Raw genomic sequence first — 20,990 nt, 5'->3', positions numbered from 1 at the left:
TTCAGGGATTTATATGGAGGCTTTATCACATAGGCAAGATGGATTATTAAAGCAATCTTCAGCCCCTTTTCCTCTCAGAGGATAGGGTATGAAGCTGGAAGTTACGACCTTCTAATCACGGCTTGGTATTTCTGGTGACTGTGCCCCATCCTGAAGCCATCCAGGAGCCCACCAAGGGTCCTTAGCAGAACAGAAGACTTCCTATTACCCAAGAGATTGATTGATTTATTTATTCATTTATTTATTTATTTATTTTATTTTACTTTTTAAGATGGGGTTTCACCATTATGGCCAGGCTGGTCTTGAACTCCTGACCTCAGGTGATCCACCCACCTTGGCCTCCCAAAGTGCTAGGATTACAGGCGTGAGCCACCACGCCTGGCCTACCCGGGAGATTTTTAAGGGACTTAGGAACTCTGTGTCAGAAACCAGCGTCAGAGATCGAATATGAGAACAAAATATGCTCTTAGCACCCCTATCACTCAAGAAATTGCAAGGGTTTCGAGAGCTCTGCACCAGGAAATAGAGACAGAGACCAAATATATATTTATTATTAAATCACAACCTGTAATTTGGATCCACAACAATAAATTCAATGTTTATACTAGAACAAGCGCCCGGCTACTGTACCTCTAATCTTAACCACAAACACGAATCCCAAACTAACCCAAAATCCAGCCCTTAACCATAAAAATGACATCTGGGCCTGTGGCTCTGCCCTCTGGGGGCACGGCTCCTTCTTTTGCTCCCAGCTTCTGCCCCTCCATCTAAGAATGAAACTCCTCACTCTGGGCCATTTGCGTCCAAGCTCTTTCCTGTAACTCCAGGGCAGCACCGTCCTTTCAGCTCAGGACCCCTGCCCCCTGTGCTCTGGACCCTGCCCTCCTCTGGGCTAAGTCTGCCTTCTACCACTGTGATCTTGGCTCTGGCATCGGAAACACTAAAGCTGAACAAGAACACTAAGTCCCCTGTGCGTTGAAACCGAACATAAGTGACAGACCAACTAAAAGTCAAACACTGAATATAAGTGAGAACCTGAATCATCTGAACATTTGAACCCTAAAACGAAGCCCAAGTCAGAGCCCAAGCCTGAAGCAGAACACCAGTCCATATCAAGGCCAATGCTCTTCCCAAGTTTCCACCATATAATTATAAACTGCTGACATATTACTTCTTCGTCAAGCGGGAGGAGATAACTTCAGGGCCACACACAAAAAAATTGGCAGACAGAATCGATGTTTTGAAGGACATTGGGACCAGTTCTCTGAGACACCCCCTCCCTTATTCCCTAGCCGCATAGAAACTCCTTGCTGCATCTTTTTGTGAGGGCAGATTTGACAGATCTTGCTTTGGCAAAACCTAATAAACCTTTCTCGGTCTCCATAATCCACAGTAGCCCCCACTCAATTCTAGCCCAAGGTTCAGTGTAAACCGGCACCCAAATCCTAACCCTAACTGAGCCCAAACTATAAATCCAATCTCAACTTAAGCTGAAAACACAACTTAAACCCTGAACTCAAGCCTCACACTAACTGTGTTCTGAAACCAAACTCCAATCAGATTTTGCTCTGGAACTCTGACACTGAATGACAGTGAGACCACAGGCATACAATTTAAAATTTAATTTTAAATTTTAGTTGAGAGCTCAAGCCGAAACGTGAATCACTCCAGCATTGACTTCAAACCTAAATCATAATCCCGAACCCAAACCCTAAATTGTAAATCTGCATTCAGAACTGAACATTGAACCCAAGCCACTAAACTCCAAACCCGAGTCAGAGCCTGAACCTGAACTAGAATCCAAAGCCGGCTAATCCCAATCCTATTACCATTGACAGCCCACGCCGGGGACTGCAGGAACTACTTGTTTAAAGCGTTGTATGGGTGAGGGGCCCTGGAACAGAGGCTGGGCTGCTCCAATTGGTTCTTCTTATATCAGGGTGTTGCATTCCCAGACATGTTACAATTATTCTTGAGAATTATGAGAAAAAAGGAGCACTGGGATGGTCCAAGGACATCTGGAGAACTGTCCTGCACCTAGCTCCATCCTAAGCCTCGGCCCTAACCTCAATCCCGTCAAAGCCCGAGCTCTAGCCCAAACTGAGCTCTCGTCAGAGCCCCATCACGAACTGGATTCACAGTCCGAGCTTCAACGCAGACCTCAAACTGAACCAGACCCCAGCCTGAAATCCCAGCCTCAGCTCTAGCCCAGAACCAAAACTCATTTCAAACATGTCCCTTAACCCAACCCCAAATCCTAACCCCAAATACAAATCCAAACTCTGAACGTGAACCAGAATGCAAGTCCGAATCCATAAACCCTACAGTCAACGTCCACACTAACCCTAACCCAAACCTTATACCGTAAACTCTAACCGTAAATATAAACCTTAATTCCAAACTCAAAATCTAACCCAGACTTGAACTCAAATTCTTTTTTTTTTTTTTTTTTTTTCTGAGACGGAGTTTCGCTCTTGTTACCCAGGCTGGAGTGCAATGATCTCGGCTCACCGCAACCTCCGTCTCCTGGGTTCAGGCAATTCTCCTGCCTCAGCCTCCCGAGTAGCTGGGATTACAGGCACACGCCACCGTGTCCAGCTAATTTTTTGTATTTTTAGTAGAGACGGGGGCTTCACCATGTTGACCAGGATGGTCTCAATCTCTTGACCTCGTGATCCACCCGCCTCGGCCTCCCAAAGTGCTGGGATGACAGGCTTGAGCCACCGTGCCTGGCTTGAACCCAAATTCTTAAGCCATAAAACTGAGCTAGAGTCTTAACGTGAAATGGAACCCCTACACTCTAGGCCTAAACTCAAACCTGAGCTGGAATCTTACCAAAATCCCTAAACCTGAACCCATGCCTGTAACCGAACCAATCCTAACCCTAACCTATACCCTGACTATGACCTCAATCCTAAATTTGAACTTGATTCCAATTCAAAACCTTTAATCTGGCTGGGTGCGGTGTCTCACGCCTATAATCCCAGCACTTTGGGAGGTCAAGGTGGGTGGATCACTTGAGGTCAGGAGTTCGAGGCCAGCCTGGCCAGGATGGCAAAACCCCGTCTCCACTAAAAATACAGAAATTAGCCGGGCATGGTGGTGCGTGCCTGTAATCCCAGCTACTCGTGAGATTGAGACAGAAGAAGTGCTTGAATCCGGGAGGCGGAGGTTGTGGTGAGCCAACATCATGCCACTGCACTCCAGCCTGGGTAACAAGAGCGAAACTCCTCAAAAAAAAAAAAAAAAAAAAAAATCCTTCAATCTGAGCACGAATCCAAACCCCAACAATAATCCCAACCCAATCCCTGATGTCGGCACTAATTCTAAAACAGACGCTCAAGCTGAACCAGAAACCTAACCTGAACTCAATTTCCTCATCCCAAACCTGACACCTGAACCTGAACCTTAGGAAATAAAACACCACAATTGTTTTGTGGTACTGAGTTTTGAGCTTAGGGTTATTTTGTGCTGGCGTTCAAGTTCTGGCCAAGAATTTATGGAGCAGCTGATTTGAAGACTAAAAATGTGTGTTAACAGGCAGACTGAAGATCAGAATCTGAAGTACCACCAAGCCTGAAGTATTTTTTGCTTCTGACACCATGTAGACTCCAGAGGAAGCCCAAAACTTAACTCCTAGATCCTAAATCGCTAATCCTAATCCCCAACCTTAAACCCTCATTATGAAACAATCTTCTCACTGGGCACGGTGGCTCACACCTGTAATTCCAGCACTTTGGGAGGCCAGGGCGGGCAGATCACGAGGTTAGGAGTTCAAACCAGCCTGGCCAATATGGTTAAACCCCGTCTTTACTAAAAACACAAAAAAAGTAGCCAGGTGTGGTGGTGTGTGCCTGTTAGTCCCAGCTACTTGGGAGGCTGAGGCAGAAGAATCGCTTGAAACCAGGAGGCGGAGGTTGCGGTGAGGCGAGATCGTGCCACTGCACTCCAGCCTGGGTGACAGCGAGATTCTGTCCCAAAAAAACAAAAAAGAAAGAATCTGCTCTATCCTGGGCAATATCCTTTGCTCCGACATCTACTGAAGTCAGTAATAGAAAACTTCTTCCCTCCCACGCTTTTACTTTTAGCCTGTTTGTATGTTAATATTTAAAGTGAGTTTCTTAAAGAGTTGACTCTTTCTAAAAATGTCTACTAGGTCATTAACCCAATCCCGTGTATTTTACATCCCAGAAATCCTAGTCTTAATCTCTAGAAATTAAATGGACCTTTTTATTCCACGTCTCTGTTTACCTTTCAGAACATATGGAATACAGTATTAATAGCTGTTTCTATGTCTTTGCTAATTCTAACATGTCAGTTCTCCATTTATCGTTGGTCATATTTTCCTGCTTCTTTGTGTGACTGGTAATTTTTGATTTGCTGCCTGACATAGTGAGTTTTTTTTTAAATTAAATTTATTATACTTTAAGTTTTGGGGTACGTGTGCAGATCGTGCAGGTTTGTTATGTAGGTATACACGTGCCATGCTGGTGTCTTGCTGCATCCATCACGCCGTCATCTACGTTAGGTATTTCTCATAATGCTATTCCTACCCAATCCCCCCACCCCTGCTATTCCTCCCCCAGCCCCCCACCCCCCAAGGCCCCAGTGTGTGATGCTCCCCTCCCTGTGTCCATGTGTTCTCATTGTTCAACACCCACTTATGAGAACATGCTGTGTTTGGTTTTCTGTTATTGTGTTAGTTTGCTAAGAATGATAGTTTCCAGTTTCCTCCATGTCCCTGCAAAGGAGATGAACTCATCCTTTTTATGGCTGTGTGGTATTCCATGGTGTACATGTGCCACGTTTTCTTCATCCAGCCTATCAATGATGGGCATTTGGGTTGGTTCCAAGTCTTTGCTATTGTGAACGTGTGCATGTGTCTTTATAATAGAATGATTTATAATCCTTTGGGTATATACCCAATAATGGGATTGCCGGGTCAAATGGTATTTCTATTTCTAGGTCCTTGAGGAATTGCCACACTGTCTCCCACAATGGTTGAACTAATTTACACTCCCACCAACAGTGTAAAAGTGTTCCTATTTCTCCACATCCTCTCCAGCATCTGTTGTCTCCAGATTTTTTAATGATCGCCATTCTAACTGGCGTGAGATGGTATCTCAGTGTGGTTTTGATTTGCATTTCTCTAACGACCTGTGATGATGACCTTTTTTTCATATGTTTCTTGGCTGCATAAATGTCTCCTTTTGAAACTTGTCTGTTCATATCCTTTGCCCACTTTTGGATGGGGTTGTTTTTTCCTTGTAAATTTAAGTTCTCCATAGATTCTGGATATTAGCCCTTTGTCAGATGGGTAGATTGAAAAAATTTTTCCCATTCTGTTGGTTGCTGGTTCACTCTATTGATAGTTTCTTTTACTGTGCAGAAGCTCTTAAGTTTAATTAGATCCCATTTGTCTATTTTGGCTTTTGTTGCCAATGCTTTTGGTGTTTTAGTCATGAAGTCCTTGCCCATGCCTATGTCCTGGGCAAGAGGACCCCGAATGGCATTGCCTAGGTTTTCTTCTAGGGTTTTTATGGTGTTAGGGCTCATGTTTAAATCCTTAATCCATCTAGAGTTAATTTTTGTGTAAGGTGTAAGGAAGGGATCCAGTTTCAGCTTTCTGCATATGGCTAGCCAGTTTTCCCAACACCGTTTATTAAATGGGGAATCCTTTCCCCAGTCCTTGTTTTTGTCAGGTTTGTCAAAGATCAGATAGTTGCAGTTGTGTGGCATTCTCTCTGAGGCCCTGTTCTCTTCCATTGGTCTATATCTCTGTTTTGGTACCAGTACCATGCTGTTTTGATTACAGTAGCCTTAAAATATAGTTTGAAGTCAGGTAACAGGATGCCTCCAGTTTTTTTTTTTTTTTTTTCCCGCTTAGGATTATCTTGGCTATGTGGGCTCTGTTTTGGTTCCATATGAAGTTTAAGGTTTTTTTTTTTTTTTTTCCCAATTCTGTGAAGAAAGTCATTGGTAGCTTGATGGGATAGCATTGAATGTATAAATTACTTTGGGCAGTATGGTCATTTTCATGATATTGATTCTTCCTAACCATGAGCATGGAATGTTTCTCCATCTGTTTGTGTCCTCTCTTATTTCCTTGAGCAGTGGTTTGTAGTTCTCCTTGAAGAGGTCGTTCACATCCCTTGTAAGTTGTATTCTAGGTATTTTATTCTCTTTGTAGATATTGTGAATGGGAGTTCACTCATGATTTGGCTCTCTCTGTTTCTCTATTATTGGTGTATAGGAATGCATGTGATTTTTGCACATTGATTTTGTATCCTGAGACTTTGCTGAAGTTGCTTATCAGCTTACGGAGATTTTTGGCTGAGATGATGGGGGTTTTCTAAATATACAATCATGTCATCTGCAAACAGGGACAATTTGACACCGTCTCTTCCTTATTTCTTTCTCTTGCCTGATGGCCCTAGCCAGGTTTTTCCCATTCACTATGATATTGGCTGTGGGATTGTCATAAATATCTCTTATTATTTTGAGATACATTCCATCAATTCCTAGTGTATTGAGAGTTTTTAGCGTAAAGCCTGGTGAATTCTGTCAAAGGGCTTCTCTGCATCTACTGAGATAATCATGTGGTTTTGACTTTGGCTCTGTTTATGTGATAGATTATGTTTATAGATTTGCGGATGTTGAACCAGCCACGCATCCCTGGGGTGAAGCCAACTCGCCTGTGATTTTTGATGTGCTGTTGGATTTGGTTTGCCAGTATTTTATTGAAGATTTTCGCAATGTTCATCATGGATATTGGCCTGAAATTTCTTTTTTAGTTGTGTCTCTGCCAGGTTTTGGTATCAGGATGATGTCGGTCTCATAAAATGAGTTAGGGAGGGTCCCCTCTTTTTCTATTGTTTGGAATAGTTTCAGAAGGAATGGTACCAGCTCCTCTTTGTACCTCCGGTAGAATTCGGCTGTGAACCTGTCTGGTCCTGGACTTTTTTTGGTTGGTAGGCTATTAATTACTGCCTCAACTTCAGACCTTGTTATTGGTCTATTCAGGGATTCAACTTCTTCCTGGTTTACTCTTGGGAGGGTGTAAGTGTCCAGGAATTTAACCATTTCTTCTAGATTTAATGGTTTATTTGCAGAGAGGTGTTTGCAGTAATCTGTGATGGTAGTCTGTATTTCTGTGGGATCGGTGGTGATATCCCCTTTATCATTTTTCAATTGCATCTATTTGAGTCTTCTCTCTTTTCTTATTAGTCTGGCTATTGGTCTATTTTGTGGATCTTTTCAAAAAACCAGCTCCTGGATTTACTGATTTTTTGAAGGTTTTTTTTTTTTGTCTCTCTCTCTTTCTGCTTGGGTCTTAGTTATTTCTTGCCTTCTGCTAGCTTTTGAATTTGTTTGATCTTGTTCCTCTAGTTCTTTTCATCGTGACGTTAGGGTGTCGATTTTATATTCTTTCTCGCTTCTCTGGTGGGCATTCAGTGCTATAAATTTCCCTCTAGACACTGCTTTAAATATGTCCCAGAGATTCTGGTACGTTGTGTCCTCGTTCTCATTGGTTTTGAAGAACATCTTTATTTCTGCCTTCATTTCATTATTTATCCAGTAGTCATTCAGGAGCAGGTTGTTCAGTTTCTATGTAGTTGTGCAGTTTTGAGTGAGTTTCTTAATCCTGAATTCAAATTTGGTTGCACTTCACAGTGAGTTTTAATTTGTGTGCTGTCTTTGTATTTCCATAAAGTTATCTGGAGTTTGATCCTCTCAGGTCTTACTTTAAAAATTTATCAAGCTGGATGACAGCTGTGTTTAGCCTAGAGCAGTCGTTCTCAATTGGGGGCAATTTTGTCCTCCCAGTTTTGTGAAAACATTTGGGACATTTTTGGTTGTCAGAACTGGGAAGACAGTGCCCCTGGCATCTAGTAGATTGATGGTTAGGGATGCTGGCAAAGTACTATAATACAATGCACAGGACAGCTCCACGTGACAAAAAAAATCTGGCTCCAAATGTCAACAGTGCCAAGGTTGATTGAGAAGCTGTGGCCTGGGGCTATTTATTCTCCACTACTGAGGTATGACATTTCTGGAAACTCTTATCAGATATACTCTGTGAATCATGAAGTTTTTCAGTTTGAATGCATATACAGACACTCCTTCTGGTCCTGTGTGAGTGCAGGAAACTCTTATCTTTTTTTGGGTGATTCTCTCCCTGCCATTGACTACTTTCCTCAGATCCAGGGTCCTTTCTGTGTAGCTCTCCTCTCCAGTACTCTATCCTGCAAAGACATCTGTCTTGATCTCCTTGGAAATCACAAAAGTCATGTCTCAACCCAGAGAATCTGCCAGGTTCTGCCTGGGTTCCTCTTCATTGTATTATGACCTACATACTCTCTCAACAGAATAAGCTGGTACAATTGTAGGATTCAACTCTTTGAAATATCACTGTCCTTTTTTGCCTACTGTCCAGTGTCTTGAAGATTGTTGCTTCACATATTTTGTGTGTCTGGGGTGTTATTTCAGGCCGGTGGGTAAATGCCGTCTCTATTACTCCATCTTGGCCAGCAGTGAACGTCTAAGTTGCAGTCTTGAATTTAATATGGTCTATGAGACTTTTCAAAGTTTTCTTTGTGCGTTTCTAAACTTGGAATGGAGACTTAAAAAGAAAAATCGTGGTGTCAGCCTGTGCATGTTAGTTTTCTCATACAGAATATTGTCATGATTTTCCTTCTCTTTGGAAAAGAGATGTAAAAAGTCGCAGCATATTTTGGATTTAGATTGTTTGGGTTTAATAAACAGCACGAACCCAAAATAATCTTCTGCAGTGTATTCTGACCAGAAGAATGCTTTAACTTACCAACAGTGTCTTGATAAAGCAGTAGAGCCAATCCTATGAATGAGTCTAGGAGGAACTGGGTTATACTAGACTGGCACCATTGCTCTTGCCAGAAGGTGAGAATTTCACAGAATCCCCTTACCCTAAAGTGTTTTAGGCTTAGGTTTTCTCAGTGAGATGAACTTATATGAGACTTGGAAAGCAGAACAAAAGTGGAGGCCTGGTGTGTCCCAGCTTTTCCTCAATCTTCTCCATTCCATATCCAACTCACTCTGTGGACTGCTGGTCATGCTGACCAAGTGGGGCTACAAGCCTATTACTTGGTACTTGCATCAGATCTACTGAGGCTGTGGCTTCTATAAGCCTTTCCATATGTCTCTCCTCACACACAAACTTCGGCAAGTGTATTAGTCTGCTCTCATACCACTACACAGATACTACCCAAGGCTGGGTAGTTTATAAAGGAAAGAGGTTTAATTGACTCACAGTTTCACAGGGCTGGGGAGGCCTCAGGAAACTTACAATCTTGGTGGAAGGGGAAGCAGTCATCTTCTTCACAAGGTGGCAGGAGAGAGTGACTGTGTGAAGGAGGAACTGTCAAACACTTATAAAACCATCAGATCTCATGAGAACTCCCTCACTATCATGAGAACAGCATGACGGCATGTGGGAAATTGCCCCCATGGTCCAATCACCTCCCACTCAGTCCCTCCCTCGACATTTGGGGGTTATAGGTATTAGAATTCAAAGTGAGGGCTGGGCGCGGTGGCTCAAGCCTATCATTCCAGCACTTTGGGAGGCCGAGGCGGGTGGATCACGAGGTCAAGAGATCGAGACCATCCCGGTCAACATGGTGAAACCCCGTCTCTACTAATACAAAAAATTAGCTGGGCATGGTGGTGCGTGCCTGTAATCCCAGCTACTTGGGAGGCTGAGGCAGGAGAATTGCCTGAACCCAGGAGGCGGAGGTTGCGGTGAGCCGAGATCGTGCCATTGCACTCCAGCCTGGGTAACAAGAGCGAAACTCCGTCTCAAAAAAAAAAAAAAAAAAAGAACTCAAAGTGAGATTTCGGTGGGGACACAGTAAAACCATGATTGGCACACAGACACACAGGGATTCTCAGGTTTTCTGGCAAGCTCTGACCTGTCCGCCTATGTCAACGCCTCAAGTGAAAGCTCTCAAGACTGTTCTTCTGACCTTCTGGTACCTGCCTTCCAGACCTTCACTTCCCAGTTTGTCACACACTTTTTTTTTTCATGTGAAACCTGCAACATTTTATTTGTTAAAAATGAACAGCTTCAGAATAGACCTAAATGTAACTTTTCCAAAAAACACCAAAAAGTACAGTGCAAAGCGCCTGGTCACTAAATTTTAAGTCGCATCCTGTTTTTAAAAAAACAAAACTTTTAACTGAACAAGGATCACAACCCCATTCCGATAGAGAAAATCTTCCTTCAACAAAGGATATCGTTTTGTTTATATACAACACGTGAGCACTCAAGAGTTTTAATTCAGTTGTACCAAAGGCAACATATTGTACTTTAAATTACAGATGCATGAAGAACAAGAGTTTAATATACCAAAGATAATCTGTTATCTGATGCACTCAATGTCAATATTGGGGGCAATTTTTGAGGCTTTCCCGAAAAAAAGGCATCAATAGCTCTATATAGTAATAGTTAAGAACAGGAAAATGAAAACGCGTTTATACCATATTTTCACAAACCGTTCTAAAAACACAGGAAACTCGTGCTCAGCTGCTTTTCCCTGCTTTAAAATAAGCTACCAGTAATTCTAAGTCAGACTAAAATGTACGGTTCCTAGACCAAATACAGGCATTCATACTTGCAAAAATGTTTTGCAATGGGTTCTCGGCCAATATGAAAAGCCTCAAATAACTAAGGAGAGACTAGAATTTATTTTCAAATTCTGTGACTGACTTTTAGTAATCTCTTATCAGTAGACGTACCAGCAACATATCAGCTATTAAGGATCAGACTTAATTCTTTGGTATAAGCATGAAACTGTTCCCGATAGCTTTCCATGGCTGGCGTAAACCATTAAGTAACCCAAGAAGCATGAGACATCTATCAAGGCAGTCCAAGAACGTCAATGTTTTGTTTTACAGGAAAAGTCAACACTAACAGTATTCTCCTGAGAAACTAACACTGAGTTAGATGTTTTTAACATAATAGGAAACTAAAATGTCAAGCTTCACAATGACCAAACTTGTAACTCATCGCTGGAATATTTTGCCGCATTTGGCATTATACCATAATTTGTAGCATACAACATCTGAGGACTCAGTACTACGTTGGCACAACAGACTAACTTTTCCCACTCCCTCAGAGGCGGCAGGTGGCGGGGTGGTGGGGGGAGGGCCTTTTCTCCCCATAAATGCCTGAACTTTAATTTACACCATATAAGAAATCAGTGACAGGTAAACAACAAGGTTAATGTAACTCTATTATAAATTTTGCATTTTTTTTTTCTCTGTGACATATACAAGTCTATTTTTGTTTTTGGAGCTATAAATTATTTAATTTAGCAATCTTCAAAGCTCATAAATTTCAACTTTTCAAATAAGAAATTTTAACTTCAGGCAGGGCGCGGTGGCTCACGCCTGTCATCCCAGCACTCTGGGAGGCCGAGGAGGGTGGATCACGAGGTCGAGAGATCGAGACCATCCCGGTCGACATGGTGAAACCCCCGTCTCTACTAAAAAAATACAAAAAAATAGCTGGGCACGGTGGCGCGTGCCTGTAATCCCAGCTACTTGGGAGGCTGAGGCAGGAGAATTGCCTGAACCCAGGAGGCGGAGGTTGCGGTGAGCCGAGATCGCGCCATTGCACTCCAGCCTGGGTAACAACAGCGAAACTCCGTCTCAAAAAAAAAAAAAAAGAAAAATTTTAACTTCAAATAAGAAGTCTTACACATTTGTGTAAGCTTGAATCCTACATTAAACTCCTCGTTTCCGTAACACTTGTCTTGGCTCTGCTATCTTCACTGGATTCACGCTGACCGACAGGCCAACCATAACAACCACTTTAACCCGTTTATTATACTTGAGAAGATGGCATTGCAAGAAATAGCCTCGCTTCTAAGGTACAACGCTTTGGTGGGGTCTAGGGCACAGCTGTTCATTTCCATCAAGACACCCCGGGAAGCCACCCAGTATGTGTGTCTATTTTGAGGCCAGAAAAGACAGATACCAACAGAGTCAAGTAAGAATAAACCGTGTGACAGTATTTGACTTTTTGCCAAGGGTCCGAGGTAAAGAGAAATTCCTGGTGTCACTTCTTCCTTTACTCATAACAACCAAATAAATAACCATCTTTTCTTTTTCTCTGTTAGAGAAAGGACACTTCACTTGAAACCGGGATGAAGGCTAGGGAGAATTTAAATAGGCTGTTTTAAAGCTACCCTGTGCAAAAACATATTCTATACCTGACTTTAGCCACCTTACATTCAGAGGTCCTAACTGTGATTGTTTTGTGACTTATGTGTATACTTTTTACCTGTTTTTCTTTTATTCCTCTTTAGCTCACCCTGTTTCCTATAATGAATTATTCCCTCCCACCATTATGCCTTTGCTTTGAGTCATCTTTTTCAGAACCAGTCACTTAACTTTAGATAGAAAGATTTTTCGGAATCGGGCTAAACTGGATGAAAATCTCTGGGGTTCTTTTTTGGTTCTGTCTGAATCATGGTCTCAGGATGATAGTTGTGAAGGCTGTGTGATCACTTCAGAATCTTTCCTTGGTTTCAGTATGGGCTATATATTTTTAAAGTTCATTTGGTTTTGAAGAAATTCTACACACCTGCCATTATGCTATTGATTTTTTTCATGGAAAGGCTCCAGGTAACACTTCTTAATATATCTTCATCACAAGTATAGTATTTTTGTTCTGTACACGATGGCAAATGTCATCCGAAGAAATTAGGTTCCAGAAAGAACTTTTAAAACAACCAAATCAGTGTATGACTCTTAGATTTTATTAACGTCCTCGGTTTCTGCGTCATTTAAAATGAGACATGTGCTTTAAAAAGCATTCTTACACATAAATAGACCAAGGAACAGTTAGGTAATTGATCCCTAAAACATGCACGTCAATTTTATTCAGGTGTGTATAAGAAAGGGATAAATAAGCTTTAAATCTTTTTCTTTGGATTAAAAACATTTGGAAATTATTCAGGAATGCCAAATGTTTCTCTGGAAAACCATTTGTGCTGTGCTAGATAAACAAGAAGAGAGTCCAAGTGGGCCTAAGATACAGGTCAAATAAATGAATCCGGTGGCATGGATTGAAAGGTTTGGATGGAAGAACAGATAGCATGAGCGAGATGACGGGACACACAGATGTTCAAGGCACATGGCTAGGCTAAACGGGTGGCTAGAACCTACAGACTAATCTGGTCATTCATTGCGAAAGTGTAAGACGTAATATAATTTCAATTTAATGGCACTTATTGATCAATAAATGCTATTGGATCTAGGGTAGAAAATGTCTTCCTTTCAGATACACACCAAAAATACATACTAGGTAACAGATGCCGGTAGCCACATGATTACAGTCCAATTTTCTTACGCTGCACTTAAATGGCTGTTAAACTGTTTTGTATTAATTCTGTACGTCATACTGTCTATTCTCTTTAAAAGTTTCACAGAAAGAATTCATCAAAACCAGGCAGATTTAAGAATTTATTAAACCATAAGGAACGCTCAAACTATTATTCGACAGCAGTCAAGCCCAAGCCCTGGAGTTGAGTGCTGACCGTGTGCAGTTTGGGCTTTTCCCAGAATGGAAACACTTTTCCCCACACTACACCGCCCTTTGCACAGCTAAAATGCCAGGACGTCCACCGTGGTTCCCTTCTTTTTCTTTGGCAAGTCAGAGGAATTTACCTCCCCACCCCGTCTACCACACATTCTATCAGCGACACAATTGCCCTAAATATTCACAGAAGAAAAAGGAATATATTAAAAAAAAAAAACTGCAACCTTCAACAATGTTTAAACCTTCATCTTCTCAAATCAACAGCAACGGGAAAACAGAAGATATCAAACTGTCTGTATCGCAAAGGATCGGCACACTGAACTTTATTCCTGAAAGCGAATCCTAGCGGGACAAGGATAATTCTGTGTGCTTCTAATGGGCTAGCAACATGTTCCCAACCTAACTGAAATGAGAATGTTTCATACTTTACTTGTCTGAGTGGTTCGAAGCAAGCAGCACCAACGTCATTACAATTCCCCAGATAACAATCATCATCCATGTGTATTGTTTTGAAGCACCTGAAACTTCTCATCACAGAAGACATTAAGATGAGATGTTAGCAATACCATCTCTTGAATACTTTTGTGTGCGCATACAAAGTTTGTCTGTAGTTTTAGCAGATAGCTCGTGAGACTAGTGGCGACAGCTTTGTGCGATTAAAAACAAAAATGTTTCCCTAAATAGATGGCACTAGTTAACAGACCAAGGAAATAAACAAAAGCCGTTTTAAGGCTGCTGCTGCAATGCGTGGTTCGATCTGAGGTTTACAGGAATAAACTGGCTGATAAGACAAAGATAAACCTGGAGGCGTAGAAGAAGATTTTAAAAAGTGAGAAGAGGGTGGAAGAGACTGGCAGATACCGTCCGTCAGTACGTGAAAGGCTGGAGTCACGTGGATTGCTTTCAACTCCTCGTTCTCTCATATCCTTCGTTAATGTTAACTTCCGCGTTCTTATTTCTTCACACAACTCGGCCACGTAAACCCACCACAGAGAGGCGAGACAATGATATAGATGAACACCTGGAGGGAGGAGGACGGCAATTTTATGTTCTTGAATCATACTCTTCCAAATAACGTATATAAGAAAGTAGAACCTTATTAAGAAATACTTCTGATTCCATTACGGTAGAAGTTATATAGGAACGAGACACACTAATCGTGGATTTTCCCTACATCGATGGCACTAGTTAACAGACCAAAGAAATAAACAGAAGCCGTTTGAAGGCCGCTGTTGCAATGCGTGGTTCAATCTGATGCGCCAGTAACAAGTCATAAAACATCACAAATAACCACCATTCTCCTGAAGTATGATTTCATTAACTATGTTTTTGGGTTTTGCAGATGAATTTTTGATTAATCTGATATGATACAATTTTTAATTAACATGATAACATTTTAGAAGCCTGAGTAGAAGGCTTTCATCTGTACCACTTATGAGCAAGACCACTGCTACAAACTCTTCAGTGGATGACGACACAATAATCAGGATGACCGAATGAAAGAAAACAACGATGGAAGGAAGACCGCGAAAACGGTGGTGCTATTAGAGATGTGTTTGCTTTTTAATTCTGGAATTATAATTTTGAATTCTGATATGAAAATAACAGAATTATTACATAGTAATGTAATGATATAAACACTACTTGTTCATATTATTACATTACAACAAATAGATTTTATCACTTTATTTTGATTTTTTCATCCTTTATTTTTGTAGAGATAGGGTGTCACTGTGTTGACCAGGCTGGTTTCAAACTCCTGGCCTCACGCAATCCTCCCACCTCAACTTCCCAAAGTGCTGCGATTACAGGCGTAAGCCACTGTGCCTGGCTTGGCTTGGCTTTAAATTACAACTTCTTGAGATCTTTAAGTGAGTGATTTCATTAATCGCAAGCTTGGAAAAAGATGCATTTATGAACGGCATGCCCTCTGCTCTAAAAGTGAGCAAAGCATTTTGCCTTGTACGGAACTATAAATATTGCCAGGGTTGGGGCAGATTATAGGAGATTCTGTTTATTCATGAATAGATTGAACTTCTGACATCATAGTCACACACAGTCACACATACATAGGCCACAAATGTTATATTTACCAACTTGATATAAAATTGACTATCTGTCACAGCTGTAATCTACGGATTTTTCCAGCTGAAGTACATCTAGTTCGGTGACAATACCTTTTGGCAGACACTGGTATTGCACTTAGAGCTGTGCTCTGCGTGTACTAAGTGATCAGTAAATATATTCTGAAATTAACAGTAATTCAGCTGTACGAATCAACCTACATTTCCGGACCAAATAAGAAGCAGCCAAGTTCAGGTAAACTCTGGTCTTCTGGACATGACTGGATGATGGGGAGGAAAGGCAACTTTATCTGGCCACGAAGTACCACAGAGTAAAGCAGCCCCCATCTGTTAGCAATAGTTCTTTAATTTGTGGTTTAGGACCTCTTTACACACTCAAAAATTACCGAGGACTCCAAAGAGTTCTTGTTTAAGGGGGATTGTAATTATCAGCATTTGCCGTATTAGAAATAAAAACTTTAAAAATACATAATTAATTAAAAAATGACAACAACAAACCTATTACATATAAACAGAAATGTCTTTATTTATAATAACTACATTTCTGTGAGGTCAGTTTTCTTTTTTTTTTTTTTTGAGACGGGGTTTCGCTCTTGTTACCCAGGCTGGAGTGCAATGGCACGATCTCGGCTCACCGCAACCTCCGCCTCCCGGGTTCAGGCGATTCTCCTGCCTCAGCCTCCCGAGTAGCTGGGATTACAGGCACGCGCCACCGTGCCCAGCTAATTTTTTGTATTTTTAGTAGAGACGGGCTTTCACCATGTTGACCAGGACGGCCTCGATGTCTTGACCTCGTGATCCACCCTCCTCGGCCTCCCAAAGTGCTGGGATTACAGGCGTGAGCCACCGCGCCCAGCTAATTTTTTGTATTTTTAGTAGAGACGGGGTTTCACCGTGTTGACCAGGATGGCCTCGATCTCTTGACCTCGTGATCCATCCACCTCGGCCTCCCAAAGTGCTGGGACTACAGGCGTGAGCCACCGCGCCCGGCCGAGGTCACTTTTATATGTCTCTTTATATATACTAATTCTCAATAGGAAGGAGGGGTTTAAGTAGAGATATTTCACAGTGACTTCATAGGAAAGCCACTGCCTGGTCATCTGTTTCAGTATTAAAAGACATATGTAGCTCATTTCACAGTGTTAATGACTGAGAAAGAATTCTAGAACCTACTTTCTTAGAGACTGAAAAATAAAGCCACACACTAAAAGGACCGAAACTTACAATTGATACGATGATAATGATGATAGTGAGCTTGAGGTTCTTCATACACATGGCTCGGGCAAGATTTCTGCTGGTAGTCTTGAAGGTGACAGACTACAAGAGAAGCAAGATTTGTTTTAACCCGAACGATCTGCAGTAACAGCGTTTTCCTTCCATCAATTCTGTTGACGTCCAGCGATCTCTCTTGACAAGTAGAGACTGGCCGTTGATACTCAATAGCTGCCAGAAGCAACACTCTGCCAGCCCCATCATAGGCCGTATGAGCCTAATGGAAGGCTTCCCTCTTGTTCCTTCTCCACTGCAGCAACGCACACGATGCTGAGCACCAGAAGTGGTTCTTACCTCTAGTGCAAAAGCGTCTTCCTCCCCATACTTGCAATAATTCTGGGACTTTGAGCCATAAGAACCTGTTTGATTTCCACAGGAAGATGTGTATTTACTCTTGTGAGAGCCAAAACCCACACGCAGAACTTCATTCCCAGTATCTACTGAACGATTCCCACCAGGACACAAGGAATTTAAAACAAAACTCCCTCATAATCCAGCAATTGCACTGTAGGTATGTACCCGACAGATGTATGCACAAATTCACCAGGAGACACACAAAAACGCTTTGGACAGCACGACTTTCCATCCGTTAAACTGGAAAGCGCCCAAATGCCCATCAGTCGTACAATGCATAAATAAATTGTAGGAGAGTCATACCGTGGAACACAATACGGTCATGAGAATTCCCAATCTACAACTACATTTACACAACTGACAATCTACATGTCACAGAGAAACCTCACAAACATCATTTTGAGCAACAGAAACTTGACATCAACAGAATCCTTGCTGTATTTTATTTATTTATATATATTTTGGAGACAGGGTCTTGCTCTGTCGCCCAAGCTGGAGTGCAGTGGCACAATTATGACTCACTGCAGTCTCGACCTCCTGGGCTGAAACGATCCTCCCGCCTTAGCCTCCTGAGTAGCTGGGACTATACGTGTGTGTCACCACCACGCTCGGCTCCTGCCATATTTTATTAATCTATCTGGAGAAATCAGGACAGTGGTCACCTTTGGGGGGAGCAGTGACTAGAAGAAGGCAGAAGGCAGCTTCTGGGGTACTGTTCATGCTCTAGTTCTTAATTTGGGCGTTGGTTCTACATGGTATGTTCACTTTGTGAAAATACAACAAGTTGTACGCTTACAGTTGATACATTTATGTATATGAGACTTCAACATATCGGTTTTTAAAAATCCAGTCCCTTTTTTCTTTTTTTTCCACTCTTGTTACCCAGGCTGGAGTGCAATGTCGTGATCTCGGCTCACCGCAACCTCCGCCTCCCGGGTTCAGGCAATTCTCCTGCCTCAGCCTCCCGAGTAGCTGGGACTTCAGGCGCGCACCACCGTGCCCAGGTAATTTTTTGTATTTTTCTTTAGTAGAGACAGGGTTTCACCATGTTGACCAGGATGGTCTCGATCTCTTGACCTCGTGATCCACCCGCCTCGGCCTCCCAAAGTGCTGGGATTACAGGCATGAGCCACCGCACCCAGCCGGCTGATCTTACTATGTATAATTTGCCTATAATAAACCATAACAGTGAGTGGGTGGCTTGACTGATATCCTGTTGCTCTGCACCTCTGTGCTGCCAATCAATTTGGCCTTGAAACCTCACTAAGTTCTTTAAGCCATAGAACCTTTCTTTTTAACTTCTTTCCAACCCACATTGGACAGGTCAGAGCAGTCTGAACTATGTGGGGTATATAAAATGTATCAGGCCCAGAAGACCTGAGCATGGGACTTTAGTCATACCCCACCCCCCACAATGCCCAGAGGGGCAGCTGTTTAAAGGTGTTTTGTGGCTGACAAGCTGCCTCACTCATTACCTTCATGTTCCTGCAATTTGTAATACCAAGAACAATGTATACCCAGTCAATAGCTTGCATTATTTTTTTCTTTTCTTTTTTTTTCTTTTTTTTTTTTTGAGACGGAGTTTCGCTCTCGTTACCCAGGCTGGAGTGCAATGGCGCGATCTCGGCTCACCGCAACCTCCGCCTCCCAGGTTCAGGCAATTCTCCTGCCTCAGCCTCCCGAGTAGCTGGGATTACAGGCACGCACCACCGTGCCCAGCTAATTTTTTGTATTTTTAGTAGAGGCGGGGTTTCACCATGTCGACCAGGATGGTATCGATCTCCTGACCTCGTGATCCACCCGCCTCGGCCTCCCAAAGTGCTGGGATTACAGGCGTGAGCCCCCGTGCCCGGCCAGCTTACATTATTTTAATGTAAATTCTTGGCAAACAAATTAGATAGTACCTCTACTTTTTTCCTTTAAAAACCCACTTGTAACTGCTGCCGATTAGAGCATACATTCAGGGCAACTTGAATCTATGCTCCTGGGCTGCAGTTCTCAAACCTGGCCCAAATAAAAACCGTGTAAAATGTTTAATTGTTGTACTTCTCAGATGCCTAAATTCTTCACGCACTGAAATGCAGCGATATTCAGAGAATTTTGAGAGAAAATGATCTTAACCCTAGAATTCTACACCAGTCAAAACACTGTTCAAATATGAGAGCAAATTAACACTTTTGCTCTTGAAGGGGTTATCATCCATAAACTCCTATGAAGAAAATGTGTGAGGACACACCAAAGACTAAATCACGATACATAATTAAAGAGGAAGGTGATGTGGATGAGAAAAAGCAGTGAGCAATGAAACTAATAAATCTGAACACAGCTGTGTGATTCAATAGGTCGTAATGGAGATTCCTCCACCATCCTCAGGTTAACATCTGACCTTTAATTTTAGCCCAGTTAAACTGATTTTGAACTTCTGAAATTCAGTAGTAAGAAAATAAATTTTTGTTGTTTTAAGCCACCAAGTTCGTGATAATTTGTGACAGCAGCCACAGAAAGCTAATAACCATATATAAAATGTTGAAAACCAAACGTGAAAAGACACTCTTAAAACCAGCCAAAGGGGGCCAGTTGCGGTGGCTCATGCCTGTATTTCCAACACTTTGGGAGGCCAAGGAGGGAGGATCACTTGAGCCTAGGAGTTTGAGACCAACCACAGCCACACAGGAAGACCCCCCAGTCTCTACAAAGAATTTAAAAAACTAGCTAAGTGTGATGGTGCATGCCTGTCTCCTACTTGGGAGGCTGAGGCAAGGCAGGAGGATCACTTGAGCCTGGGAGGTGGAGGCAACGGTACACCGTGATCATGCCACTGCACTCCAGCCTGCGTGACAGAGAGAGACCCTGCCTTCAAACAAAAACAAAAACAAACAGCCAAAGGTGGGGAAATAATCATTTGTCAAGTAAGACTAACAGAGATGACAATCTCTTCAAGAACACATGAAAACCAGGGAAAAATGAAATGGCATGCCACGCCTGTAATCCCAGCACTTTGGGAGGCCGAGGCGGGTGGATCACGAGGTCAAGAGATCGAGACCATCCTGGTCAACATGGTGAAACCCCGCCTCTACTAAACATACAAAAAAAAAATTAGCTGGGCACGGTGGGGCGTGCCTGTAATCCCAGCTACTCAGGAGGCTGAGGCAGGAGAATTGCCTGAACCCAGGAGGCGGAGGTTGCGGTGAGCCGAGATCGCGCCGTTGCACTCCAGCCTGGGTAGCAAGAGCGAAACTCTGTCTCGGAAAAAAAAAAGAAAAAAAAAATTAACAATAACGATGAACATTTAAATAGCTCTTACTACGTATCAAATACTGTGCTATGCACTTTGCATGCATTATCTGATTTAATCCTTAAAATGCTATCAAGTAGGTCCATCTCCATTTTACAGGAGATGATCACTGAGACACAAAGAGGTTAAGTCATTTGCAGCAGAGGTGGGATTCAAGTCCAGGCAACCTGATACTAGAGCTTGTGTTTTTAACCACTACTATCTACCTGTCAGTCACAAGGAACATAATCACTATTTTGTTTCAAGGTGTAAACCTGTACTGTACATTTAAATCTATAATTGTGTAGATCCAGATCGTAACTGATCTCTGCCGTCCTTCCGTTCACCACATATCTACCATCTTTCGTTAAAACTTTCATCCATCGGTGGCTCACGCCTGTAAACCCAGCACTTTGGGAGGCCG

General features: G+C 42.3%; 1 protein-coding gene across 1 annotated transcript in view; it reads right to left on the bottom strand.

Moving 5' to 3' along the window:
• Nucleotides 1–14,444: 14,444 nt before the first annotated feature.
• VAMP7 (vesicle associated membrane protein 7) overlaps nucleotides 14,445–20,990 on the bottom strand; it is a 33,292-nt gene continuing 26,746 nt past the window's right edge. Inside the window, exons 7-8 of the mRNA XM_064371565.1 lie at nucleotides 16,891–16,983; nucleotides 14,445–14,603 (exon numbers count right to left, since the gene is read on the bottom strand). Coding sequence (XP_064227635.1) covers nucleotides 14,535–14,603; nucleotides 16,891–16,983 — 162 coding nt within the window. The 3' untranslated portion in view covers nucleotides 14,445–14,534. The remainder of the gene's footprint in view (nucleotides 14,604–16,890; nucleotides 16,984–20,990) is intronic.

Source organism: Aotus nancymaae, unplaced genomic scaffold (genome assembly GCF_030222135.1).
Source record: "Aotus nancymaae isolate 86718 unplaced genomic scaffold, 86718_ANA_hifiasm-v0.15.2.pri h1tg000138l, whole genome shotgun sequence".
In the NCBI taxonomy this organism is placed as follows: domain Eukaryota; kingdom Metazoa; phylum Chordata; class Mammalia; order Primates; family Aotidae; genus Aotus; species Aotus nancymaae.
Note: the sequence above shows the minus strand (reverse complement) of the source record. Positions and strands in the feature narration are given on the sequence as shown.